Source organism: Nesoenas mayeri (assembly GCF_963082525.1).
Source record: "Nesoenas mayeri genome assembly, chromosome: 19".
NCBI lineage: Eukaryota > Metazoa > Chordata > Aves > Columbiformes > Columbidae > Nesoenas > Nesoenas mayeri.
The window spans coordinates 12,861,105-12,887,825 of record NC_137568.1 but is presented as its reverse complement, the minus strand read 5'-3'; the positions used below and the strand labels follow the sequence as shown (position 1 = coordinate 12,887,825).

General features: G+C 47.8%; 2 protein-coding genes across 15 annotated transcripts; one reads left to right on the top strand and one right to left on the bottom strand.

The window, feature by feature from the left end:
* Positions 1-2,267: 2,267 nt before the first annotated feature.
* GPS1 (G protein pathway suppressor 1) lies at positions 2,268-26,677 on the bottom strand. Of its 12 annotated transcripts, none has more exons than XR_013923045.1 (15): positions 26,582-26,631; positions 25,578-25,670; positions 24,476-24,657; positions 23,334-23,498; positions 22,789-23,164; positions 22,322-22,382; positions 21,850-21,935; positions 21,276-21,370; positions 20,097-20,202; positions 19,664-19,744; positions 19,414-19,551; positions 18,873-19,007; positions 16,089-18,151; positions 14,441-14,500; positions 2,268-2,292 (listed from the first exon to the last, which is right to left on the bottom strand). XR_013923045.1 is itself a non-coding variant. In XM_080356253.1 (15 exons), exons 3-15 carry the CDS (start codon positions 25,653-25,655, stop codon positions 18,077-18,079), a joined length of 1,416 nt encoding a protein of 471 aa, XP_080212379.1. In that variant the 5' UTR covers positions 25,656-25,670; positions 25,766-25,979; positions 26,582-26,677; the 3' UTR covers positions 13,082-18,076. The 12 variants fall into 12 exon arrangements, 7 of the variants coding, with proteins under 7 accessions (XP_080212379.1, XP_080212380.1, XP_080212375.1 ...); XM_080356253.1 differs by lacking the exon at positions 2,268-2,292 and adding an exon at positions 25,766-25,979 and having other exon boundaries at positions 13,082-18,151; positions 22,789-22,866; positions 23,029-23,164; positions 26,582-26,677; XM_080356254.1 differs by lacking the exon at positions 2,268-2,292 and adding an exon at positions 25,766-26,010 and having other exon boundaries at positions 13,082-18,151; positions 22,789-22,866; positions 23,029-23,164; positions 26,582-26,622.
* Positions 2,846-12,978, top strand: DUS1L (dihydrouridine synthase 1 like). 3 transcript variants are annotated; one of them, XM_080356256.1, is made up of 14 exons: positions 2,846-3,151; positions 4,064-4,172; positions 5,067-5,117; positions 6,732-6,844; positions 7,557-7,639; positions 7,811-7,914; positions 8,628-8,663; positions 8,891-9,032; positions 9,657-9,753; positions 10,089-10,177; positions 10,955-11,121; positions 11,691-11,728; positions 12,283-12,358; positions 12,661-12,978. In XM_080356256.1, the coding sequence occupies exons 1-14, from the start codon at positions 2,915-2,917 to the stop codon at positions 12,801-12,803; spliced, it is 1,485 nt and encodes a 494-aa protein (XP_080212382.1). In that variant the 5' UTR covers positions 2,846-2,914; the 3' UTR covers positions 12,804-12,978. The 3 variants fall into 3 exon arrangements, with proteins under 3 accessions (XP_080212382.1, XP_080212381.1, XP_080212383.1); XM_080356255.1 differs by having other exon boundaries at positions 8,888-9,032; XM_080356257.1 differs by lacking the exon at positions 8,628-8,663 and having other exon boundaries at positions 8,888-9,032.
* Positions 26,678-26,721: the final 44 nt, after the last annotated feature.

Here is a 26,721-nt window from a genome sequence, read left to right as displayed (position 1 = left end):
TTCTTGTGCTCTATATTATTTTGTCTTAACAGTATTCCAAAGGATATGTGATAGCACTTGTTCACCAAGCCCAGTGAGCAGGGAGGGGAGCTGCAGCTGATTTCGGAGATACCTTTTGTCTGTGAAGAATCTGTCTGTAGTTAGATCAGAAAGAGAATTCCATTGAGGCTTTTGTAACTATATTTTTTTAATTTGATATATTCTACGTATTTATTATGTCAAACCAGAGACTTCTTACTTGGTTTTAATTTATCGTGGGTTATAGGAGAAAAGAAACATTCCTTTTTGGATGGGAAAGTTTATTCTACAAGAGGAAGTTGCCTATTTGTGAAACCAAAGTGCATCCTTGGTACAGTCTGGTTTCTTTGGGGGTTTGGTTTTTTTCTTCCGCTGCCCGGCCCTGGTCCGAAAGGAGAAGGTAGGAGGGAGGGTTCTTGCCATCCTCCGCTCTTTGAGGGGAGATGGTGGAAGGATGGACGGTTTGACAGCTGCCACTGTGTACTGAACAGCCTCAGCGTGGGTGTGATGAACACAGTCAAAGGTGTCCCTAGGCAGGTACTTTGGTTATATTTGTGCAAGGTTCTGCGCTCCGCTGTATCAGAACCTTAGCAAAGTATTAAGGCTATTGCTTTACCTTATTCCCTCCCACCTATAGTCTCAACACCCAACCAGACATTTGGAATTGGGGGAAATAGAATTCTTCAACAATAACTGATCAAATCCTCTTACCCCTGCTCTCCCATAACCAAATCTCAGGCAAACATACAAGCATCTACCCAAAGCCCTTGTATATTTTCTTTAGTGCGAGGCTTGTGTATTCATTTTCCTCTCAGTAATGAGACCAGAGATCCCACATAAGTTAGCTAAGTAATCAGTTTGATGGTATGATTTTAAGATATAGTACCTTTTTAAAGTAAATTTGCATAAAATCCAGTTTAAAAATTTCTTGCATTTGCTATGCTTGATCTGTCCTTTCTGAAATCAGTAAATCCTTGCTGCACTTATGATACAGAGGAGACCTGGGTAGCAGCAAAGCACCAACTAGGAGGAGCTACTGTGCCTCTTGACCTGCTGTACCACCTTGGTTCTCTCCCTCCGCACCGCGGGCGCAGTCCCTGTCAGAACGTGTGCGGTGACAGGGACAGGGGGCTCTTCAGTGCGGGTTCTGACCTGGTGTCTTCCGCTCATACCACCCTCTGTTGATAGTGGCTGGGTTAACTGGTTTTAGTTTTATAACTTGTTTCTTTTGTGAAATCTGAAATAAAACCAACATAATGATAATGTCATCTAAAAGCATTTCCAAAATAAGTCTTGTTATTTTTCTTTTTTTTTCTTTTTTTTTTTAATACTTTTTGGTCTGAAGAGTGTCTTTCTCTTTGGCTTTCCTAGTATTAAACAGAATTGATCACTGGTTGGCTTTTTGTCTTATTCTCTCCACCATTTCTTAATTCTGTGTTTCATCTGGAATATCTCATTTCTTGGTATAAAGCAAAAACTGCTGCTAGCATATCTGATTTGGAGTCTGTAGAAATAATAACAATAATAAAGAAGACTTATTATTCTGGAGCATGGCTTCTTGTTGCCATGATTTTGATACCTTGGATACAACCGAACCACACACCTATAAGATTGGAAGAAAAACCCTCACATTCTAATTCTGGCACCACTGCTGTAGTTTTAGACGAGGCATTAATGCTACTGCCTCAGTTTCCCCATCTATAAAATGAGACTAATAGCCTTTACCTCAAGGTCGTTGGGAGTGTTAGAGAGGCAGCGGTGTGGATGCTGTTAAGCTGTTCGGTGTGATGACTGCATGTCAGGGATGTGTGAGGGTGAGGTGCCTTACAGCTGCAAAGAGTCCAACGTGGACTGCGGCCACGTGAGCTGGGCATATGTGCACACTACGGGGCTTCGTTCTATCTGCTGCATACTATTTTTATTTTCGTGGGCTTTTGGGGCTTTTCTGCCCCGTAACCCCTCTGGTAGCGAGCTGCTGAACACAGCGTGCCCAAAACAAACACCTTACTCGTGCTGGCACTACTTGTTTCTCAGTAGCGTGTCAGATGGACGTAGGTAGAACAGAATAACAGTATCATAGTGCAAAATCAAATCCTGCAGGTCCCTGTTCTGAGAAGACAAGGACAGGGGTGGAATCCTTCACCTCTACCCTTCTAAGTGAAATTAAAGTGCGCGCTCTCGTGTTAACTGATGCTCGTGTTCCACCCACCTTTTCACAGCTTCCATCCAGCTTCTCGCAGGCTTCTCTCCCCCACGCTGGTGTTCATCTCGAGGCTGAAAAGCAGAGTCCTTTGTTGGCCCTATAAAGTTATTTAAGCTCACAAAGTTACATTATACCTTACATCTGCACTATAGCCTTAATAGTAAGAATAAGAATGCATGGCACACAGCCCACGTAGCACCAAAGCCATTATTTTCCTCTTCTGTTCTACCACCTTCCTGGGGGGAAATAAATACGTCTCTCTTGCCACGGTCCAAGGCTGAAAAGGCGCAAGAGCCGGCGCCTTCGAACAGCGACACCGGCCGGCGCCGCCGCCCCGCCGCGGGGACCCGGGAGCGCGGCCGCCGGGACTCTTCCGCGCCCGGCCCCTGCTGGCGCCGCCGCGGTTTCCGGAGGGGGCGGCGCGCAGCTGCACCGCGGGGTCGGCCGGAGGGAGATGGCGGTGGCACCGTCCGGCCGCCGCGCCGCCCTGCCTCGCGCTCCGCCCGCCTCCGGGCCTCAGGCGGCGGCGGCGGGCGCGAGAGCGGCGGGCGCGGGGGCGGCGGGCGCGGGGGCGGCGAGCGCGGGAGCGGCGGGCGCGGGGGCGGCGGGCGCGGGAGCGGCGGGCGCGGGGGCGGCGAGCGCGGGAGCGGCGGGCGCGGGGCGGCGGCTGCCGCGGCGCTGCCCAGGCGGGCGATGCCGAAGCTGCGCGGAGAGGCCTTCTGGAGGGAGACGCTGCGGAGCGCCCACTACGTGGTGGCGCCCATGGTGGACCAGAGCGAGCTGGCCTGGAGGCTGCTGAGCCGCCGCCACGGCGCCCAGCTCTGCTACACGCCGATGCTGCACGCCCAGGTCTTCCTCAGGGACGCCAACTACCGCCGCGAGAACCTGTACGGCGAGGCCTGTCCCGAGGACCGCCCGCTCATCGTGCAGGTGGGCGCGGGGCGCGGGGGGCGGGCGGGGCGCCCGGCGGCGGGAGGAGCGTCCGGGCCCCGCCGGGCCCGGGGCTCCCGAGGCGAGTCGGGCTCACCCGGGTTTCCTGTGCGATGACTGCGCTCGTTTTTTCACCTGAATGCTCCTCGCACCACTCGGCTCTCGAGGATACGTGTCCTTTCCTGTTGACGCCCCGTCTAGCAAAGAGGAGTTGGTGCCGCAGTCATGGGGGCCCGGGCACGGGGCTTCCCCCGGGGCTCCAGAGCTCCGCACCTCAGGACAGCTGCTCCGCCAGGGTCAAGGGTCGTGCCAGGCCCGACACCACTCGGGGTGTCCTGGTTTCTGAGTAGCTCTGTGGGACCGTGAGCTGCGTGCTCGGCTGTAAAGGGTGCAAGGAAGACAGAACACGCCTCTATATTTGAGACCGACCATTTGACCAACGGTCCAATGTGTCTCTTTCACACTCTGCACCGATGTGAATTCATTTTAGAGGCAGTGATGCTTAGTGATATCTACAAAATTTGAATTGTCTCAAGACCCAGAGGCACCATAGGTGACTTTTCTTCTGCACCATCTTTATGTATTAAAATGCTACGGCTGTTTGTTCTATGGGGGATTTTAAGACTTGTTCCCTCTTATTCTTGAGTGCTACATATAAAATATTCTACAAATATTTCTTTGTCTCTTGATTGCTCATCTTTCTCATTTTGTCATTTGAAGGCTAGGGACCTTTAGCTGGTGTCACCGTTTTTGTTGGGGTTTTTTTTGAGAAATGGTGTTTGCTGTTATTAACTGTGCATATTATGCCTGTTTTCTTTAGCAAGCAGTTGCTTTGTAAGTACGTCGTAACATGTTGTCAGTGCTTGAAGAAAACTATTGCCTGATTATTGCACTTTTCTTTGTCTTTCTCAGTTCTGTGCCAATGACCCTGAAGTGTTTGTCCAGGCAGCGCTGTTGGCTCAGGATTATTGTGATGCCATAGACCTAAATTTGGGTTGCCCCCAGATGATTGCAAAGAGAGGTATGTGCCAGTCTGAGCCCTGGATAAGTGTAGAAATGGTGTGTTTCAAATGCGAATGGCAGTAAAACATCCAGAGGAGCAGATGAAGCCTTGGTGTGGGGAGTGGCTGCAGTGCTGCCTAGGTCAGGCTTGGCTACACCTGCTCTAACAGTTAATGCTTCGTAGTACATAAAGCAAAATATACTAATAGTTAATTGCAGCTTCGCTTGAGTGACAGTCTTGCATCGAGAACATCCTTCAGAAAAAAGCATGTTTAGCAAGAGCTTGTTTTTCTTTCTGATTTCAGTTGCTCAGACAGCCTAATTTTGCAAAAATGCATTTAAAATTGTATCGTGCAGGCACAGCATCTGCTGTTCCTTTGATACTTGCACAGAGTTTATTCACGTTAGCGTAGAAGAGGATAACACCCGCTGAATGCCTTAAAGATACTGGAAAGATGGCTGTTTGAAAAACAGAACCAGTGTTGGAAAATTTTGGATCAGTTAAGATGTTGAGGAAGGATTTGTTCAGTAACTGCCCATTCCTTTTCTAAAATGTCTTTCAAAGACTAAGAGGAAGCGATCAGCGGCGTGCAGGGACCAGGTTTTATCCTGAAGGGAATTTTAAACACCTGGTGTGAACCCCCGAAAGCCGCGCCCTGAGCTGCCAGTACCGCCCGCCAGCCTCGCGGAGCGGCAGCGACAGGCGGCTGCTGGGATTCACTGTTTATTCTCAAATCTAGAGCGGCACGGGGAACAGAAAGATCCCACTTCTCCAGTCTGGGCAGGACAGCGCAGCTCTTCCTGCCAGCGAGGCATGCGGGCGTCTGAGCGCTGTGTGTAAACGCCTGTGAGAGCCGAATGCTTTGGAATCTTACTCCTCTGTACAGGTCTGTCATATAATATTTTATTATAGGTCACTATGGAGCATTTCTGCAGGAGGAGTGGGATCTTCTTCAGAGAATGAGTAAGTCTTTAGAGAGCCTTCGCTTTGAGAGGGAATGGGATGAACTCATCATTGAGCTGAGGTTTATGGATTTTGGGGATAGAGGAGCAGCATGTTTATTTGGAGAGGGTTGTGTTTGGGGGGGTTGTTGTTGCTGGTTTTTATTTTTACTGTGCTCCAGTGGCACACTCAAGATACTTGGTGGTGTCACACTACACACTCGTACTCGATCTGCTAAAAGACTTCAGTACCTGAAACAAATTGTAGGTGAAAGTGAATCAATCAGGTCCCAATGTAATGATGGTTTAGTGGTTCTCCAGCTGCAGAAGGAGCAGAACTTCTAGTGCCTTAGTTTTTCACTCTGAGGTTCTCAGGTGACAGGAGTTTCTGCTGGAAACCACAGTTGCCGTTTTCTGCTCAGCTCAGCGTAGTCTTTCTGTCCCCACCACAGCAGCTGACGCCTCTTTTCTCCAAATTCGTGTAGAGTGTTTGCAGCATTTCTGAACACTGTCACACTTTTTTAAGAAATACCTTCTGAACTGATGTAAAAAGCTAGATTTTGGTCATCGTGTAGCGTTGAGAATGTGCCCTCACCCCATTTCTAATTAAATGCCTGAACCGTGAAGTTAGAGAATGATACTTCTGTTTGCATTCCCTGTGGTCCGGAGAGTCTTGGATGGCACTTGGCGCAGACGCTGCTGAGAACCCGGACACACAGACAGTGCTTCCCTGCCCAGCACGTAGGGTGGCAGCCGGGGTGCCTCTCTTGGGAGCGAGAGGTGCAAATCAGAACAGCTGCAAGGGGAGAAGAGAACCCAGGCCATGTAGTTGGGCGAGAACCTGGGCTAATAATTGTCTTATTAGGCTATTGTATAAAAGTGAGCAAAGCTTCTGTTTCCTCCTTCTCCCGCTTTACCCAGCCTTCTTTAAAATGATGGAGTACTATTTTCTGCTTGCACCTGTATATACCTTGAGTGCTCCTGTGAAAGGGTGATAGGAAGTACCTAACATTAGAGCTTCTAGGATTTGGATTAGTAGAAAAAAGGTGACTTCCTATGTTATACATCCAGGTTCTGGAAGAGAACTTCAGATGTGCCATTGCTCAGTGTTTTCCTGCTGACCGTCTCCATTCGCTCTCTTGTTAGTAGTTTTCCAATTCCATGCACTGCGTAAAGACTCTGGGAGTTTAACATGGTGTTCTAGATTTCATCCTGACCCTGTAACCTACATTCACTACTTTATTTGGTCTGCACCTCACCTCTGTTGGTAAGCCTGTGCTTATCAGAGTACGATAGCCTGTGGCGGTAGTAAACCTATATCAATGATGAAGGTCTGAGGAGGGTGGTCCTTAAAAGTGAAGGTTTGAGGCAGTGGACATGTTAGGGCTATTAAATGCTGACTATTTGCTGCTGCCTTGTTAGAATGCAGATTTTGTGCTTCGTGTTTTACTGTTACTTGATCAGCCTGTGCAACGAGGACTGCAGAGGACATGGCTGATTGTTTGAGCTGTGAGAGCTGCATAGCATCAACTTTTCAGGCGTTTTCCGTACCACGCTCAGTATCAGATCTCGAGGGGAGTAGGCGCTTTTCATAGCATTGTGCAGCCCACTTACCGGTCTTTTCAATCTTTCCCAGTTTTACTGGCTAACGAGAAGCTCTCTGTTCCCATCACATGCAAAATCCGCGTTTTCCCAGAAATTGACAGGACGGTGAAGTACGCACAGATGCTGGAGAAGGCTGGCTGCCAGGTAAGGAGGCAGCTGCTCCCCGTACCGCTGCACCGGGCACACGACTCTCTGTAAAGCGTCTGATGACCAGATTTTGGCGTACTGTGGAGATTAATAGGCTACATTGTTTTACAGACAGAGAAAACGGGATGCAGAGAGAGTGTATATATTTGCAGTCATAGGCTGCAGGTCAGTAGTATGTTCTGGAGGACACCGTGACTTCAGTCTCCCTTGCGATCGCAGCGTGGCGTCTGTCTCACCGTGCTGCAGGGGGCTGTGTGAACGCCTGACACCACCGGGCGGTAGGAAAAACGGTATCAAAGACGAAATAGGCAGCTTTCTAGGATTTAACCCGTTAAGTTGGAAGAGACGGTCTGTAGTTACAGCCAGTACTGACAGTATCCAGACCTCCTGCTGAGGATCAAGCCACATCAATGTGTCACAAATTCCAAAGTGAATCACAAATCGGAGCCAATGCAGTAGGAAGTGTCTGGGTTCTCCCGAGATACAATCTTGTCGTGCTGTGGAATAGCAAACTGAAAGATGCTCAAGAACTTGCCATGGTAGGTGAGCTGCTGCTATCTATCTGTGATACCCAAGTCCCTGCACTGTTGAAATAGCAGCAGGAATTCAGTGGCATCTGTGAAGTTTATGAGGTGAAAGGAAATCTCTGTCAGCGGATTTGTTCTGGTGGTTCCTGTACGTGAAAGGTAAAGGTGCCTTTGTGTTCCAGCTGCTGACGGTGCATGGCCGCACTAAAGAGCAGAAGGGGCCGCTCGCTGGCGTGGCGTCTTGGGAGCACATCCACGCTGTCAGGTCAGTAAGCGGTACCGGTGTTAGCGGGTTTCTGCTCATACACTCTGAGGGGAGATTTTAAGTGGAGTGTGCACTGGCATTGAAGAGCAAACAATTTTGTGTGATGGGAGAAGAATTTCTGGGTTGACTCTAATTCTCAGTTTTATGCGTCTATTTTATCCACTGGTGTAGAAAAGCTGTAAGCATTCCTGTATTTGCAAATGGAAACATCCAGTGTCTCAGTGATGTGGAAGAATGTATCCGTAAGACAGGAGTGCATGGTGTCATGAGCGCAGGTAAAGAAAATGAACTTTTACTCACAATAGATGAGAATACAAACTGTTCCTTATTCTCTTAGCAGCCCTGTGGGGATTAAAAGCCCCTTTATTAAAAGCCTATGTGAGCCCGAGTTGGCGAGCAACTTTGACTGAAAACTGAGCGGTTGTGCTTGCTCCCTTTATCCTGGCCATCTCTGACGAGGAGCAGGAATCACTTAACATTTGTAAGAACTGTAGTACCGTCACGTGGACAGCTCAGGTGCAACTGCTTGACAAAGGCATACGGGACTCCTGTTGGCCTTGAATATTTTCATGGCAGCTGTTCATCAGTGGAATGGTTTTTGAATGGATCTTGACGCAGCAAGTGCATCTGCTGATTAATGTTCCAGCAGGTGGCTCGTGTTGGGTTGGGACAAGAAAGAACCGGCATAACTTCCTACAGGAAGAGCAATGATGGACATCAAAAAAGCTTCCAACCATTCGCACAGTTAAAGCAACGAAATACATTTTCTGAGAGGGTGTAGAATCTTGTTTTTAGAAAATACTGTTCAACAAAAGGCTTGTGAAGCTAATAGAGAAAAGTATAGTGAGAAGCAGTATCTGTGAACTTAGGCCAGACGAATGTGAATACAGACAGTGGAATACACACATTATCTAAGTATTTAACCACTGGACAGCAGCAGCAGTGATTTCTCTATTTTTTACCTTTTTTTTCCTGTCTTTTTGTCAAGATTTGGATGCCTTTTGCAAGAACGTGCTTCAATTAGGTATGAGCTACTTGGCTTAATTAAGAACTGCACAGTGAAATTTAGTATCCTGAGGTCAGGGTAGAGTTTCATGGACCCCGTTATTCCTCGTCGCGAGTACATGGCTGAGGTGCCTGTGACTGGCGGGTGGAACCACAGCGGAGCTGATCAGGCTCCAGAGCCTGCATTTTGTTTTCTGTTTCAATCCTGAAATGAAAACTTGAGCATTTCTTTTAATTTCCCAGAAGGCAATCTTCATAACCCGGCTTTGTTTGAGGGCCGAAACCCATTGGTGTGGGAGATGGCTGAGGAGTATCTGGAGATAGTGCAGAAGCACCCTTGTCCCTTGTCCTATGTTAGGGCTCATCTCTTCAAGCTCTGGCATCACACGTGAGTATCTCCACGGAACTCTTAATGTTTTCAGGGCTCATCCTGCTTAGCAAGTGTCTGGCTTTTCTGGACAAGGTTTTTTCACCAGAATTAGTCTGCTGCAAGGTTTTCTTTCCTGGACTTGGCTGTAGAGAATGAGGGCTGAGGCCTTTACCCCTCACTGCATATCTGGGAAACAGGGCACGGGGAGTGAAGAAGTTACAAGGCAGATAGGCCAGGGCGTGAGCTCGCAGCTCGTCAGCTGCCGTCTGCTAATTGCCCATATGCACACGCACTTCATGGCAACCGTGAGTTAACTAACCCCCTGTTTGTTGTGAGCCAAACTGTCTTGCATTTATTGTGGAGTAAGAGCGCAGCCACAGCAGTTACTGAGGAGCAGCTGATGACCTGTATGTTCATGTTAGCTTATCCCAAAGAACCTTGGTTGTGTGCTAAGTATTTATTTGTAAAAGAGAAGCAGGTATGTGTGCTTTTCTCTGGATTACAAGAAAGAAGATAAGCTTCTACCAAAAGCATGTGCAGCAAGAAAAATCTATAAAAACCTTTTTCTAAAGACATTTTAGTTGATCTCCTCAGTCTAGCAATAATGCATAAACGTGACTTGGTGTTTGGGATTTCCCTCAGGCTTCAAGTTTACCAGCAACTGCGTGAAGAATTAGCAAAAGTGAAGACTCTAGAGGGCATTGTAGATGTCAACAGGGAGCTGAAGCTACGGTGCCAGGTACCGAGATGGGCCGAGCTCACGCGTGGTGGGAACTTGCCGTGTATGTCACGGAGTTGATGGCTGTTGTCACTTCACTGAACCTGGTGGCTCACCAACCGTGATATTGGTAGTTTACTACAATAGCAGCCCCTTAAACCTGAACAGCTATTACATGGGGTGAAGTTGATTTAGGAGTTACAAATCTACTTCAGTTCATCATAGTAGCTGTTCTTTGCCTATGTTTAACTGTCAGTAACTATTAGTTTGAATTCCAATTTGTGGTTTCATGGGGTTTCAAGTATTATTTATTTAATGAGATCTCCAGGAAAACTGACTGTAACTCTGTGCTGCAGGAAGAAATAGCTAATCAGAAAGGAGGAGAAAAGCCAAAAGAAGGGTTGCCTTTTTTCCACTGGATCTGCCAGCCATACGTCAGGCCAGGGTGAGTTACCTGCTCTAACCCAGAGAGGAGCCCACGGGCCTTTCCTGCCCCTGCTGTGAGTGCAGAGCCCTCTGCTGCTGCTCTAGGAGCTTCCGTTCATTTGAAAATATGTGAAGACTTTGGGTTATTATTATTCTGGTTTGTTTTCTCCAGGTTATTGCTTTGTTCGAGGGGATGTTGTTCATTGTGTGCATCCTCTCCTTTAGATCATCCTCAGAGTTCTCTCTCTCTGGGAAGTAAAAACCAAGAGTTCCACTGCAGTTCAGAAAGAAAACGTTAATGTGCAGCAGATGTGCGACCTGACAGCACCTTATTATTACATGTAACAAGTGCTGCTGGTAACCGCCACACTAGCAAAGATGGGAATTAATCGTATTCTATAAAGGATGTTTGTGTTGTGTGGACAAGCTTTTCAGTGCTGATTCCCCTTCTGTTGTGAAAACTGGGCTGAAGAAGAGACTGAGCGTGTCAGGATTAATACTTAATACCTAAATAAAACCTGAGAATAACAGATTAAGAGGTGCCTAACTCATTTAATTTGCCAACTTTCATTGACTTCCCAACCGATGTATGTGACAGTGTGTCTGTTATTAACAGCCAACGATACAAAAAACACATCAGGCTTTTCTGTTCCATTTCTAAGGGCAATGACACTTCCTTGTAATTTGGCCACGACAGAAAGGTTTAGAGTTTACTCAGATTCCTGTGAAGCAAACAGCGGGCAGGGGCCGCCTCCTTCTTCCCTTCAGCCACCTTAGATGATATTCGCTGTTTCAGGCCAAAGGAGAGATGCAGGAAGAACGGAGCCAGCGGGCCTGAGAAAGGTGTACGAGGGAAACGTGCTCTGGAGGAGGAGGAAGATGGAAATTCGGAACTTCTGTCAAAGAATAAGCAAAAGAAGAAGCTAAGAAATCCAAATAAGAGCTTTGATCCATCTTTAAAACGTGAGTTCTATTTAGTGACATAAATGCACGGAAGGTTGATGATAACACATTTGATCTAAATGGCAACTGTATATTTTTCTTGCTTATGTAGTTGTAGAAACTTCTTTAAAAAGAAGGGGGTTGTTTGGAAATTTCAGTAATGGGCAGTGTGATTCAAATTATGTTCATTAGTACACAAGCATCAAAGACGTAGGTCACTGAGCCACTATGAGCATCTTTTATGCTCAAACTGCTTTACAAGCTAAAGTGGAGCCATCACTAGTATTTGAAATTAGAATTTCATATGCATTTCAGGCAGATGGCCTCCCCTTTACACTTGAGGAACGTCTTTCTGTTTGGTTGTTTGGGCTTTTTTTGCCTTAGAGGCACTTAAAAAGTCAAAGTGTATTGACCTTTGCACTGTTCTTTGCGGTGCTGTATTTCTAGTTCAAAGGAGTCGCTCCCTCCCTCTCTCGGGGTGGAAAAAGCACCGAGCTTGCTCTGAGCCTGGGTGTATTTCTCTTTTTCATTTGCTTCTTCTACATAAAAATCCCGTTGCTGAAATGAGTCTCTTCCTCCCTCTTTTCCAGCCAAATACGCAAAATGTGATCAGTGTGGAAACCCCAAGGTACGTCAGCGCGTCCGCTGCAGCAGCTCCGCTCGCTGGAAGTGGCGCGGGCGGGGGGCGGCAGCGCGGGAGCCGCCGGGGGGCGGTGACGGGGCGCGGGACGGCGCCGGAGCGGTTCGGCGTGTCCATCGCTGCCGGGACTGGGCTCGAGCGCACGCCAGGCACCGTGTTTCACGTGTGCCGTTGCAGAGCGCTGCGGGAAGCTCGCCTGCAGCCAATGTCCTGACGCTTTCCCAAGGAGTTTACGGCGTCTGCCTGCTCGTGTTGTGTAACTCGGGCCGCCCAGCAGATACGGATGTTGCAGAAATTGAACGCAGAATTATTTTGGTATTTGTTCTCTCTGTACAAACAGTTGCTCGCTGGGGCTCCACCCCTCCCACAAACAGCAGCTCTGTCATCTCCATTACCACCGAGCTCTGATTGCCCCAGAGAGCATGCAGGGTTTTTTCCAAAGGTCGGAATGTGCAGAGCTGTATTGTTGTTGCTTATTATAACAAACAATAATCAGTTTATTTTCACTGATAGAAGCTTCTTTGCACCCCCTCCCAACCCAGGGCAATAAATGTGTGTTTAGCATGTGCCGAGGATGCTGTAAGAAACGAGCGTTCAAAGAGACGGCAGACTGTCCAGGTGAGCGCTGTCCTTGCGAGGCACCGGGCAAACGTCTCACCTGCCGTGTGTATTCGTTACTTTACCCTTTGCTTTGTGCAGGGTGGGGGGATGTGTCAGAGTCCACGTACACAGCTCTCTGGAGTCCTACAGTACAATTTTCAAAGCCTGCTCTACCTTCTATGTGTGGTGTTTCTTCCAAAGCCTCGGGCTGCCTCATTTCTACGTTACGAGGACCCGTTCTTTGTAAGGAAGGAGCTGGTTTGTGTATCATCTCATTGCAGGTTTTTGCTTGTTCCCCCACCCCGCTCTTGCTTCCTCAGGTCACGGATTACTTTTTAAGACCAAATATGAAAAATCCCTTTCATGGCAAAACAGTCCAAGGACGAGTGAAAGCGCGGCCGGAGGGAGGGGAGACGCCGAGGGGGCCGCGGTCGTGCCGGAGGCCGCCGGCGCCGCGCTGTGACGCTCGGGAAACGAACCGCACGGAGCTCGGCCGCGGCGTCCCTGGGCCAAAGAACCCGCGTCAGCTGTGCCAGCGTGTTCCACAGGTCTATTTTTTCTGGAAAAGTTTTATTTAAGTAAAAAGCTGCTTACTCAGGGAATTATCCTGCATTTGAAATAAAAAGGATGCAATTGTATTTATTGTGCTCTGTTTCAAAGACTGAAAATGGTGCATTTTTTTTGTGGGGGGCAACCTCTAGAAGCCGCCATCACACTCTGCCTCTTCTGTGTTCATTAACCCTTCACGGCTTGTTTTCAATATTGGGGAATACATTTCTTGTATTAGATCAGCCTCCTGGCATGCTAAAAATAGCAATGTCAGTGAGCTTCACCAACGGAAAACGTCGTCACGTTCCAGCAGCCCATGTTTTCAATGCAAAAAGGAATCTGGCACTACCTTACACACACTAAAATAAAAGAGCCCTTTTTGTCCGCAGTGACAGGAACAGGCGCGGTCAGGCTGCGCTGCCGCACGGCCCGCGACGACGGGAACCCGGGAACCCTCAGAAACCCTTCCTAACTGCTGCTTTGCTTTTTTTTTTTTTTTTAGTTTTTCAACAACTATGTCCTGCTTGTGTGCGTATTCATGCATGCACATATATATATGTATATATATATATATGTGTATATATATATATACACACACACACATAGACGCCACCTCGAGCCCTGGCAAGATCAGTTTGTATTTCCTAATCTGCATTACAAATTCTGTTGTACTTTACACGGACTGGAACACTATGCAGAACAAATACACAACTCCCAGTAGCTGTTGACTTAAGCCATGGGGAAACATCCTCACTCAAAGCACTGAGTGAGCCCCAAGCACGACGATCACTCCCGAGAGCACCGCGCGGCGCACAGGCCTGGTCCTGGCCTTGGCACCTTTGCGCTCCATTTCGTCTGTGTTCACATTTCCCAGGCCGTTTCTTCAGGCACCTTCCCTATCACACAATCACGTCATCTTAATCTCTCCAGACATTTGTCGACATCTCAGCCACACCAGGTTCTCTGGAGGTACCACAAGCGCTAAGAACCTCCTGTCCGTTTGGAGGCTGACATTAAATGCTGCCTGACATTGCATTGTGGCTTTCTCAGATGACGACAATAGAAGTAGTTCAAACCCTCCTACTGAGTCTTCCCATTTTATTTACTTGTTACTTGAATAAAATGTTTTCCATTATATTCTGGGAATAGCATCTTCCAAACTTAGTCGGCCCGTCGACCAGGACTCTCAGCAGCTTTCATAATTTCTGTCTGACCTTCTGCTCGGATCCCATGGACACTGAGCTGGGCAGGTGTTACCCCAGCTCGCCTCATGCATTGGAACTAGCACAGAAACTGAGGGGGAGGGAAAGGGTGCGGCCTTTACCAAATAGTCCAGGGATTACTGTGGGAGAACCAAAGTTAAAGCTTCTCTGCCTCAGTTAAAGACAGGAACTTGAAATTGCATGTCGCACCGCCCGCGGAAACCGTCCGCGTCTCCTCGCACAGGCACACGTTGGGGCTGGCAAGCGTTCCGAGTTCCTGCTCCTGGAAAAACGCCCCCTTCTAATAAAAAGCTAAATGTTAATTATCATGGAATTTCAAACTGCTTACCTGACCTCCTCCTGTTTAGTTTCCCCAAAACATCAGAAAGCTCAGTCACTCTCCCGCTCGCTGTGCCAGAGAAAATCGCAGTCAGAAAGGGTGTTTGCATGAGAAATACCCACTGCTACAGCACTGTAGTGCCCGGGGCTGCGTGAGTGACCGCGCAGCGGGCTTTCGGAACACATCTCTCACAGGTGCAGTCTCACCACAGCATCCCCAGGGTGAAGAAAGGATCAAGCTGGCTTTAGGGAAGGGCCTAATACCTGAGAATCCCAACTGGACACATTTCTACACAGAATTAGGATTTAAGGCACATTCATCCCCACCCCCAAGGCATTTCTCAACAGGCACCGCAGGCACACGGGCGCGTGTCCCGCTGGCTCCATCCCGTGACACGCGGGACGCTGCCGAGTTCCCAACGCGGCCACGAGGCTGTTTGGTTCGGCACCGAACGCCGCTTGTGCCCCTCAGCGCACGTCACCACGCTAATGGAGCAACGAAGCTGCAACCTGAACCCGGAACAGACGTTCTACAAGATTATAACCTTGCAGTTAACGAGGTGAAGATGACCTGTGTATCAACATCATAATAAACAATGCTTGTGAATTAGGAGGCACTATTACAACATGAGTAAAGCTGAGCCATTTACCACTCCTGCTGAGCACACCTGCACCTACACACTAACTGGGGGTTGCTTTCAGGCTAGGCAATATACTAATTATCCTATTTACCTCTAATCAAATAATTGCAGCCTGCCAGCTCAGCAAGGTAAGGTCCTGTTTTGTTTCTGGTTCCCAGCCCCTCAAGATGACACAAACTATTCACTTTTGACGGGAGGTGAAGGAGAAAAAGGCAGCGCTCTGCATGGACAGCGGGGTGAAATGATCCTCAGCCTCAGGGGCTGCAGACTGGATTCTTTATCTGAATCCATTTTCAGAGGCACAAGAGACAGTGGTAGTAGTTCACCTGACAAAAAGAAAGCGATCTGCCTTCATTTGGCAAACAGCTTATGAGATATCAGAGAATTTAAAAGAAAAACAGGACAAAAAGTAGTACATCAAAACAAAGATTGAAAAGCCTGGATCTCGGCATGTATTTACACGGTACAAACTTTATGTACACATAGAATTCACAGTTACATAAGCTACAGACACATGGATTGTAATAGTCAAAGCTATAGCTGCAGAGCATTCAAGAACTGAACGATGATACCTGCGGGATCAAGGACAACGGGGTTACCTGGCCTGATCTACCATGCAAGACAGATTTCCAGCTCTTGCCACTTGAACTCTCGTTTGAATTAGACCATCTGCAGCTACCCTTCAGGCTGTACCTTGCGGTAAGCCTATTGAAGCATAAGCTTGAATTATTTATTTGCTGTCAATAAACTGTCTTACTCGCATTATGAATTTACCCAACTTCTAGGTACTGAATCTCACACATTTTCTTAGAGGCTGACGTACCCTATTAGCCAGTTTCCTGTTCCCTGTCTAACTAACTCGGCCTGGCCAGGCTATCCTGTGAGATAATCTGAAGCTGCGTTGCTCTATAAGACCGGATGAAACGTTGCATGGAATTCACAGACCTACAGGAACGCAGAAGGCAAAACAGATCAGCGGAAGTACGCAGCTCCCTTGCAAAGCAGAGGGTAACTCACCCTGCTCGCTGACAGCGCCGGGCGTACGCCAGTCGGTTCCACAGCGGTCCGGTGTTCCTCAGCCTGCTGCAAATCCACAGCTGGTGCTCCCTCGTATTAGTCACCGGGGGTGGCCCACGAGCGCTGTCCCGCGGGGCGCGCTGCTCCTGTCACCTGCTGCGCAGGAGTACGGGAGACGGCGGCGCAGGAACCTCCAATAGCCAAATGAAGTTGGCTTAGAATTTACTCTTAAAAAAAAAGTAAATAAATAGCCAGTGCCTGACTGGCACTTTCTACATATGCAAGATGGGTCTTTATCAGAAGCACGGTTGCTATTATTAACATTTACTCATTTGTTTTTCTGAAAGTTTAATATAAACTGCATGTATCAGGAATGATACGTCATTCAGCGGCAGTTTTGGGGGAGGACAGACCAGTGCTGAAATTCCACCTGAGTCACTCGGCACTGACACCCTCAGCGAGCTGCTGCGACACAGATCGCCGCTCTAGACAAGGGAGTTACCAGTCGCCCCCATCACTCCAATACGTCTCATAACAGCAGTTTTGACATTACCACTAAAATTAGCTGTGCTAATTAACACTGCCTTCACCAAGAGACCCAGGCTGTTTCCCACTGCCGTGCCCTTACCCCGAGCTACCCCTGTGCAAATGCAGGGCAGAAATTGTGCTGTTACGTTCCTTCAAATTGCACTTTCTTCAGAGCCCATCCAAGCTACACCTCCAACCAGATCAGAAAGCAAAATACAATGGCTTATAAAACATCAAGCCTGGCAAAAAAAAATCAATGGCTTGGTATCAAAATACCTAAAATCCAACTTTAGCACAAACCACCAAACACTCAGCAGCTTTTTAATCCTGCTGTTTAATGCACTAGATATAACTATTTATTTTTAAAAAAGCATTAACGCATTAACAGTAACATCTGTACTCAGCTGCCAGACCAGTCAGGGCTGGATCAAAATTCTTAGCTTGCCTTACGGACTAGATGAATGCGAGGCTGCGGTGCCCCCAGAAACCCAGCGCAGATCATCCCTGATGACCAGAGCACGCGCACACATGCAGGCTGCCACCTTCAACCCCTTTATAAAAGGAAAAGCAGAATAAATGCACCTGGAGAGCGGGCACCCAGAGCGGCCGCTTTCAGCTCTTCCGCAGGACTCGGGTGGTATTTCATGGCATTTACCCACGCTACCAGAGGCAACTGTTGCGCTTGTTGGGAAACCATCACACTGGACAAGCAGCAATATTTGCATGAAATAGAGATTTACTGCTATGATAACACTGGACCCCAAAGCCAGGTCATGCACAAGTGTGAAACACATCAGGAAACGAGTCTTTGGAAACAGAGATCAGACAGAAAAAACCTGGATCCAGGCAGACCTAACACCCTAGAAGAAAGGCCTGTGACTGAATGCACGGAAGTGGCGCCATGCTTTCTGGCGTAGGTGAAAAATCATCAAGAGTTTCTCGATACACATCGCCTCTCCCATCAGAACTCTAGCTCCACAACGGAGAGCAATGCACCTCTGCGTTTATCTGGGAAAAAACAAAGCTCAGCATTGCTCAGAATCAAGGCAATACTTTCAGGCCAGTGAAATACATCTTAGATCACGCCTGTCCATTCAACTTAACACTAATTTTGCAGCTTTGAAACAAGAAAACTAGTAGCAGCTGGAAAACTCACAATTCGGCATCTGTATGAATAACAGGACAACTCTTTATGGAGTGGAGAAAGAAGGAGAATGGAGGAAGATGTTCTACCAAAACTGAAATGATGCCCATTGCAGGGATGCTGTTTTTATAAAGAATTTCTTTTCAAGCAGTATTGAAGTTATTTGAATATTCATATTATCCACCATCAGCCCTGACCCCCTAAATCCGAGCAAGACGTGAGGGAGACAGGGACAGCTCGCGGAGCTCAGCAGTTAGTGGGTGAGACACGGCACAGTCCTGGAGGGCCCGTTTCTTTCGGTACCACCTGAGGCTTCTCACATGTTGGTGCTCATCCTGGACTGGCTGTTAGCCGGCGTGAGCTCCCCTTGGCTGCCTTCTCTCGGCGGAGACTGCAACAGGACCAAAACACATCCAGTTAGTGCCGTGTAAACACCCTGCAGAGCGCAGGCGAAGCGCAGGAGAGCAGCGGTGGGGAGAGCATGCCCCCAACTCACAAATAATGATGGCTTTGCAAAAGCTTTGTGTTTGCAACTTCTACCACCGCAGTTCACAAGAACTGCTCCTGAAAAAATCAAACCAGAACTTTTAAGCCACTTTACTACGTACAAGGTACTGCTGGCCCCAGAAGTTTAATCCGGTCTGGTATGTAGTTACCACAGAGATTAACATACTACAGAATTCCACACGTTCCGTGGCAGATGGCCTGTCCTCCCTAAGAGCATTACTGTGTCCTGGAAGGAATACTACGAGCAATTCCTGCATTTTTTTTACTTTCTCTACTAAAAAAAATTACCTCAATCTTTCTTCTGCGAAGATGAAAGATATGTGGATCAAGAACCAGTCAAACGACTTAGTTAGAATTAACCCAAGCATATAAACTTCAAAAGACATTCTGCATTGTACAAGCAGGTCAACATATTTGCTAGAAATGCTTGTTCCTTATGTATTTGGTTTTAACTATTGTAAGAATTTGTCCAACCACAAGCACAACAAATCCATTTCCCTCCAGAACTGTCAATTCACCAACTTGTATAGTTTCAGTTAAAAAAACCAAACAACTAACCAATAATCTTAACACTGTATGAAAGCCCACGGTTACCGTGTCCATACCTTGACGTGTATCTGGTTGCGCAGCACTGCAGCTCGCAGGATCATAGCTTTGGCACGTCGCTGAAACTCTTTGCCCATTAGTAAAGACTTCTCAAAAGTTGTGCTGCGCTGATCTACGTCTCGAGCATAAAGAATCTGTAACCAATACAGAGAACTGTACAAAGGCGCTGCGACAGGGCTCCACAGCAGAACAAAGCTAAGGTATCGTGGAGCGCTGGGTGATCAGCCCTCCTGAAAACACCAGTCGCAGTATCACAGCATGTTTGGGATTGGAAGGGCCCTGGAAAGCTCATCCAGTGCAATCCCCCCGGAGCAGGAACACCCAGATGAGGTTACACAGGAAGGTGTCCAGGCGGGTTGGAATGTCTGCAGAGAAGGAGCCTCCACACCCCCTGGGCAGCCTGGGCCAGGCTCTGCCACCCTCACCCCAACAAGTTTCTTCTCAAATTTAAGTGGAAAGTCAGAACAGATGAACACAGCTTCCAAGTACCCCAGGAATGGAGAGTTTCTAATCTTACTACGGTGGCTCAGGCACACTCACCTTACTGTGCGAATCTATTCTGGCGTTGATCAGTCCCTCCAGTATCAGCTGAGTAAGTTCATCTTCCAGAGCAGCCACTGTGGTATTAAAAGCAGTAGCCATCTTGCGCATATCTGCCGACACGTAGGGGCTGAAGTACTAGGAAGAATAAAATATTCAGTTGCCAAATGGAAACACATGGGAAAAGCAATCACAAAGAGATGGCCTATCTCGCTGTTCATCCCCCTCTCAGGATTACAGGAACAATTACCTGGATAAGGGCTCGATTTCGAATCTGGGTATAAAGTGTCCTGACATGAGGAGCGAGGTACATATCCAGCAGCAGGTTGTCCTGTGCAAAAAAAGCCACATCAGAAACTGAGAAGCAGCCTGGAAAAATACACTATTCCTACGTTCTGAAACATATCTGTATATATACTTAAACCTTAAGGATATTACACTACAGCAAGACAATACCATAAAAAAAGAATGAATAAAAGAACTAGCAATAAATCTTAAAAAATTATCATTTCTCCTCACCCTCTACAGCTAAACTACTCCCAATTTCCATTCACATCAAGAGACAGAAACCACAGAAAAGCTGAACACTCTTAGTAGCTACTTCCAACAGTCACCGCTTCTCACAAAAGGCTGGGCAAAGGGAACTTTTACGGTCCACTCTGCACTGCTCCCCTGCAACTCACCTTCATCTCATCCAGCATTTTCAGGCATGAGGCATATTTAGATTCATAAAACTTGAAGATGATGTCACGAACCTGTGGCTCCAGCTCCAAAAACAGTTTGAAGGAGCTACAGATAAAGATGGCAGCGATCAGACATTGGAACGTACCACTAAACACCCCGCAACCCCATCACTCCAAGTCGCAAGGTCACAAACTGCCACTATCATTCAAAGATTCCAAGAATTTACTCTCTAACAGACCAAAGGGCCCGTTTTCAGCAGGGCTGGGAGCCTGGAACACGGCGAGATGCAGCACAGCATCGGAGCTATGGTGCGGGAAGCCAAGAGACGTCTGACAAACCAAGCAGTACAAGTGTTTGTCCACATAGAACAAAAAAGAAGAGTGGGAATAGGTCAAAATCAGGATACACCACCAGAAAACACAGGCCGTATTTTGCCAGATCTGTGTTCCATTTCGAAGCGCAGCCTTCACCAGGCAGAGCGCGTCTCAGGAAAACAACCTGAGCGCGGGAGATCTCTGGGAGGTGCGCCCTTCCTCAGCACTCCCCCAGTTCTCCATCACAGATTTCCCAACCTTGGGATCTCACTCTACGAATGAGCCAATTAAAGTCGGAGTAACAACCCTTTTTCCACATCAGTTTAAAACTAGTGCTTCCATACACTTAGCTGACAGAAATTCATTATCATTGTAATTCAGTCTATGACACACAAATATCAATTTTCTTCCAAAGACTGTAATTCGCTTAACCTTGTAAATGTCATAGTTAGATCACGCTGCAAGTTCCATTAACAATTATTCAATTGTATTAATACAATTAAAATACACCAGAACAAGCGGCAAGATGAAGGTAAATTATCTCACAGCTGCCTTCTGTGGGCCTCTATCCCTCTGATTTAATGTCTGACACAGACCACTGATGGAGACAGAAAACTGGGCTAAGTAGATGCTGGATTTGACCTGGGTTGGAAACTTCCATCACACCATGAAAACTTCAGCTGTGATTAACCACTGTGTTTTAGACAGTGAAACATCACTTAATACTAAAGCCAAACTAAGGTTCAGCGATTCCTCTCTCCTGTAAGAGGAAGCTATTACTCCAGCCAGAATCCACTCTGAGCCAAAGTCCCGTGTCCCAGGGGATGTCCGGTACATACAAACCGCTCTCGAGGCACCGCTCACCTGCTGGAGATAACATTTCGTTGCAGTTCTTGGCGGTCAAAGGTAGCAAGGGCACAGAGACCACCGTACACAGCCACATTGCTTGGAGACAACAGCTGGAGAGAGAGAGAGCTGTCACTTGCTACTGCAATGGCACAAAGGCGGAATTCAGTAACCTGCCCCGGGTCTTCGCAGTGACAAGATTAGTCCTTGTCAGACGCAGCGGAACCGCTGAGTGCGCTCTCAGGAACTCACCCAGAGCCTGAGGAGCAACTGCCCACTGCTAAAAGAGCAGAGACCCGTTCCAACAACCAGGCTTTCGACTGAGCTACAGATACACCGATCTCACAGCAACTGCTGTTTGGTATAGAGTGGGTCGTGTAGAGAAACCAAGAACCGAGATTTAAACCAACAAAAACAACCAACAAAAAAACCCAAACCAAATCCAAAAAAACCCCCACCACATGGTTCACAGCACCACCAAACTACACAGGAGTGCTGTGGGAATAACTGTAATATCTGAATTTTAAAACCTAATATTTAGAAGAATTGCATCCCCTCCAAGACCTGCACACAGCTCCCTCTTGGTCCTCACCTCGGGGAAATCACAGTGATCAAATGATGCCAACAAGAAACACTTTGCTGCCTGTTTGTACTTCCGAGCAGCTAGTTCAGCCAAGCCTAGGAACCAGAAAAAGTTAGTCCTTTGTTTATGACAGCATATAAATGAGGAGAAACTGCCAAACCTGAGGAGGGGGACAGGCCATCACATGGTTGCTAGTGCCCTCACTACTGAAGTGAAACAAGACCCTCAGTCTCTAGCATCCCTTGCACTACGTTGACTCACACTGGCATCCTCTCTGAAGAAACTCAGGGAGGAGGAAGAAATGGCAAAAACAAGTCAGAAGTCCCATCAGTTTCATTAAATTTTGTGTTTCTGGTGAGATAATACAAAGTCTGTCAAATCTTCAAGGAAAAAACACAAACAGGCACATGCTGTTGTCAAAAAGCCCCGTGGACAGCTAACAGACATGCAGACAACGCAGAAAGCTGAAGGATTTGCTCACCTGCTGCACATTTCAGTTTGGTGAGAATTGCTTGTGTCTGGCTGTCTCTTTCTCCTCTTTGCTGAAGGATAAGAAAAAGCAGTAGTGAGCAAACACCGTGAAAACCATTTTGATTACAACTGTCTTTGGGATATGTCATCCTAATAACTAACTTGCAAATCTCAATAGCAAGATAACTTCATCTTATTTGTCTTGGGAAATATGGCAAGAACTCAGAACGGGAAGTCTCTCTGTTTTTACCATGAGACAGATTTCCCACACACATATCATGGGAGAAAAGCAAGAGTGAATCTCAAAATAAACAGTATAGCAGCCAAGGAGGCTGGATTAGAGGAAGAACAGATTGTAACATGAAGGGAGTCTTACAGGGAGCAAGTCATAAAGGGTGAAAGGAAGGGATCATTTTACAAATTGTGGAGACAGCAAACAAAAGGAAAACTCATGCAAGTTAAAAAGCAGGACCTTACTTCTGCAATTTCTGGTGTAGACTCGGCCTTGCTTACATAGCTCAGAACATGAGACCAGTTCTGGAGGTAGACACTGACCTGCGGAGAGACAGAAATGGCGCAGAACAGGTACAGATAAATGGTGCTGCCCAGATAAGCAGTATCGCTGCAGACACGAGAGGTAACCAGAGAAAAGTACGGGTGGGCTTTACAGCAAACATCAGAGGGACACCAGGCACCGTTTCCTACAAGCCTTCCTACCTTGATGACATTGAGACACATGTTGATAACATGTTTAGCACTGGTGCAGTAATCACGGGCTCGTGAGTAACACTTGAGAGCGTTGCTGAGGTCCCCACAGTCAAGGTAATGGTCACCTAAGTCATCATGGCCTCTCCTGCAGCACAGGAATCAAAACAGCAATGAACTGTGTGCTGGGAAAGGGACACAGTCAGTTTGTTCTCAACATGCTGACCTAAGGCACTGAATGCAGTTGACATCCTGTGTTAGGAGCCTAGAGGAGCAAAACGCTCTTCCCTGCTGCAGCAGAGCCTTCTGCATCTCACCTGATACTCTCCTTAATGGAGTTCCCCTTGTAATTTTTCAGATCTGTGTCGAGTTTCTCCAGTTTAAGAAGAGCTTTTTTGCGTGTAGCTTCAACCCAAGCTGTGTCAAGAGGAGGGGGCTCAATTCCACTGTCAGGGACAGCATCAGGTGTATTCTGCAGTTCTCTGAAAGAGATTGAATGGGGCTGTTATGCTGCAAACTTTTCAAAACAGTGAGGTCTGCTACGTATCTGCCACTGTCAGCCTAAGGAACGTCACTGCATACACAAAACAGACCAACGAGAAAACGAGGACGGCGGGGAGAAAAGAAAGACTGCTAAGATTTCCAGTGAAAACAGTAACGTGAACATCACAGATGTTTACAAATTCTTCTCAAAATTATCCCAGGGATCTTCTGCGGGTATTTTATTAACAAGCAAGACATTACTAATTTTAAAGAAACAACCTGTTCTGTCAATCAACTGAAAGCAAGTTTGTAACAGTGCTGCAATAAATTATTACATTCAATGAAAGTATTTAATGATTTAACGGGTTTTGGTTTTGTTTTTTTACCAATGGTCCTTTTTACATACAAGAAAGCCATGAATACACTGTCACACGCACATGATGAAGACTCCCAGGGCAAAAGACAAGAAAGCAACAAATACGCACAGCAACAAAGATAATGCAAAGACAGGAAGTGTGGATGGATAAGAGCATTACCAAAGGCAACCCTTAACAGCAAACCTGGCGTTAGGAATACACAAACACACCAACCCCCAAACCAAGGCAAACAGACGAGGTTTTAATTTATGAACACGAGAGCATCTAGAAGAGGCTTCATCTCCACAATCTACCTAAGAAAAGACAAGTGTGTTCCCTGATATTTGAAGCAGTCACAAGGACTAAACTCTCCTCAATACCCACCTATAGCCTTTCAGAGCATTAAGGCTTTAGAATGAGATAATGTCTTCTGTGTTTAATCTTGTAAAAAAGCCCGAGACCTTAGGCCTGAACATGCACTTTTCGCTGCCGTCACATTCCACAGGCAAAGGCAAGCTGCACAAGGCACACGCTGGTATTGCGTGCAAAGTGCCCCGCCGTGGCACATCAGTCTTAACTCGGCCAAAAAAGCTCCTTGTGCTCCCACGACCTCTCAGTACCTGGTGGCCTCAGACAACTTTCTGTGGATTTCTTCATACACGTCGACATTGAAAGTTCTCTGGACAAACGACAGTGCCATCTTGAGAGCTTCCACGCGCAGCTGCGGACAGTGATCGGCAATAAACTGCAGCCGCTCAATTCGCATCAGACCACTGTAGCTGGACGCATACTGCTCCAAATCCTGCAAAAACAACGCGGAACTATGGTCCTTCACATCAGCTATGGTGAAAAGAAAATCACTCATTTTTGTTGAACGCTTAGATGCTGTAGTAATAACAAAGACATAAAGGTCACAACATAACTGCTTCACCACTCTAGCTTTGGAACAGAATTGAAATGGAATGAAATCAAACAAGGTATCAGGTCATGAGCTGAAAACCAAACCAAACCAAAATAGATGGCTGTGCAGTAAACAGCGAATAACCATGTGACAACAGCTATAAGGCACAGGGGTGAGAGGAACGGATTAAAGCTTCAGAGGCTATGCGAGATCCAAAGCTTCCTAACTGTTTGCTTTATTTTGCAGTATTAATGTTGCTTTAACTTTTTCCAATTAACATTTTTGTTCTCTTCTGCAACACCTATCTCGCACTGTTACAGAGCTGATACATAAAAACTGGCTAAAATCTAAAACCATTAACTAAAAATCGAAGAAACTGATATAAGCAAATAAAGCCCTTTATAACTCTGCAGCTCTGTCGATTTTAGCCAGTCTCCAGATGATCAAACAATGAAACAATACTATCCTAATTATATACTTAAAGCACCTGAGCCTTGCTCCTCAAAGAACAAGACTCAAAATTAGAGACTGATGTCTCTGCAAGAAATCAGAGAGGTACTAATGTATTTCAGAATGGAAAAGTGTCAAGCAGGCAGCGAGTCACAAACCAGCAATTCCTCCTCCATCGCGGAAGGTGCAGCAGGTCAGCGTGCGACAAGGAGCTACGCAAGACGCCACCGCTGCTCTTACCCCACCTTGCCTTGAAGTGAATCTATTAATCTCTAAATAACAATTTGACAAGGAGTAAAATGAGGGAGTTTTCTTAAAAACCTTAAAGAGCAAGGCCACACCCGCGAAACATCGACTCAACCAGCACATACCAGAGTGGGGTTCTCCACCACATAGTTGATATCAGGTGCATTTTGCTGATCTTCTTGTGGATCTACGTCAATCTGCATGGGCTCTACTGCACCCTAGGACAGCAAAATGAGGTCAAAAGTAACTTGTTACATTTAAGCAGCAAACAAGCATGTGATTCTATCTGTTAAGAACTTGCTTAAATACATACTAAATTTTTAAAATTAAAAAACACCCCTTGGTCTTCAGACACGTTTAAGATTTTTCTCTAGCAACACCATCAGTCAGCACGACGCTCCAGCTAAAGTGAGCGGCGCTAAGGCTCAGCACTCGCACGGAGCTCTTTGTTTTGTTTGGTAGATCACCGAGAGGGAAAGCGAAGGGGTCAATAAATCCGATCCTCCGAAGCATCCCGGGCATGCACGCTGAATTCCAAATGACACTCCGTTAATCTTCCTGGAGCAAGAGCAGACGCTAACGCTCAGCTCAAGAAGCTCCAAAAGTTAAGAAGTACCCAAACAGCTCACCAGAACCTTTCAAAGCTGCTTTAACGAAGGACGAGCTGCAGCGGGCGCGGGGAGGACCTGCTGAGCTGCCCCCCCGCCCGGCCCCCCGCCCGCCTCGGCACAGCGCCGGCGGCCGCTACCGGGCACGGGGACCGGCCGGCGCGGCGCCCAGGGCCCCGCCCCGCGGCCGCTCCTCACCCGGCCCCGCTGCCCGGGCCCCGCCAACAGCGCGACCGCCCCGCGAGGGGCCGGGGCCGCGGGGCCGGGCTGTGTCCGCTCCCCGCGACACGGCCGGAGCCGGCGGGGGGCGAGCGGGCCCGGGCCCGTCCGAGAGCGGCTCCTCCCCCCCGCCCATGGGAAGGCCGCGCCGCGCCGCGCCGCCCGGCGGCCGCAGCAGGGCCGGGCCGGGCCCCGGCAGCGCCGAGCCGCGGGCCGGACACCGCGCAGGAGCCCGCGGAGCGCGGCGCGGCGGGCGGGGCGGCCCCGCGGGACGGGGCGGCGGGAGCGCGGCCGCCCCGCACCTGCAGGTTGAAGACCTGGACGGGCAGCGGCATCTTCCCCCGGCGGCGCCACTTCCGGCTGACCCCCCGCCTCTCCCTCCGGCTCGGCTGCCACTTCCGGGTCGCGCGGCGCCGCCAGACCGCATCCGACAGGTGAAGCG

Excerpts from the sequence above, each read along its gene's own strand:
- DUS1L (XM_080356255.1), top strand. The coding sequence starts at position 2,915 with ATGCCGAAGCTGCGCGGAGAGGCCTTCTGGAGGGAGACGCTGCGGAGC. Across the intron at positions 7,640-7,810 it reads GAGCACATCCACGCTGTCAG|AAAAGCTGTAAGCATTCCTG; the intron begins GTCAGTAAGCGG and ends CCACTGGTGTAG. Across the intron at positions 7,915-8,627 it reads GCATGGTGTCATGAGCGCAG|ATTTGGATGCCTTTTGCAAG; the intron begins GTAAAGAAAATG and ends CTTTTTGTCAAG.
- GPS1 (XM_080356248.1), bottom strand. The coding sequence starts at position 26,614 with ATGCCGCTGCCCGTCCAGGTCTTCAACCTGCAG. Across the intron at positions 20,203-21,275 it reads CGAAATGTTATCTCCAGCAG|CTCCTTCAAACTGTTTTTGG; the intron begins GTGAGCGGTGCC and ends CTTTATCTGTAG. Across the intron at positions 19,552-19,663 it reads GAAATCGAGCCCTTATCCAG|TACTTCAGCCCCTACGTGTC; the intron begins GTAATTGTTCCT and ends TATTCTTCCTAG.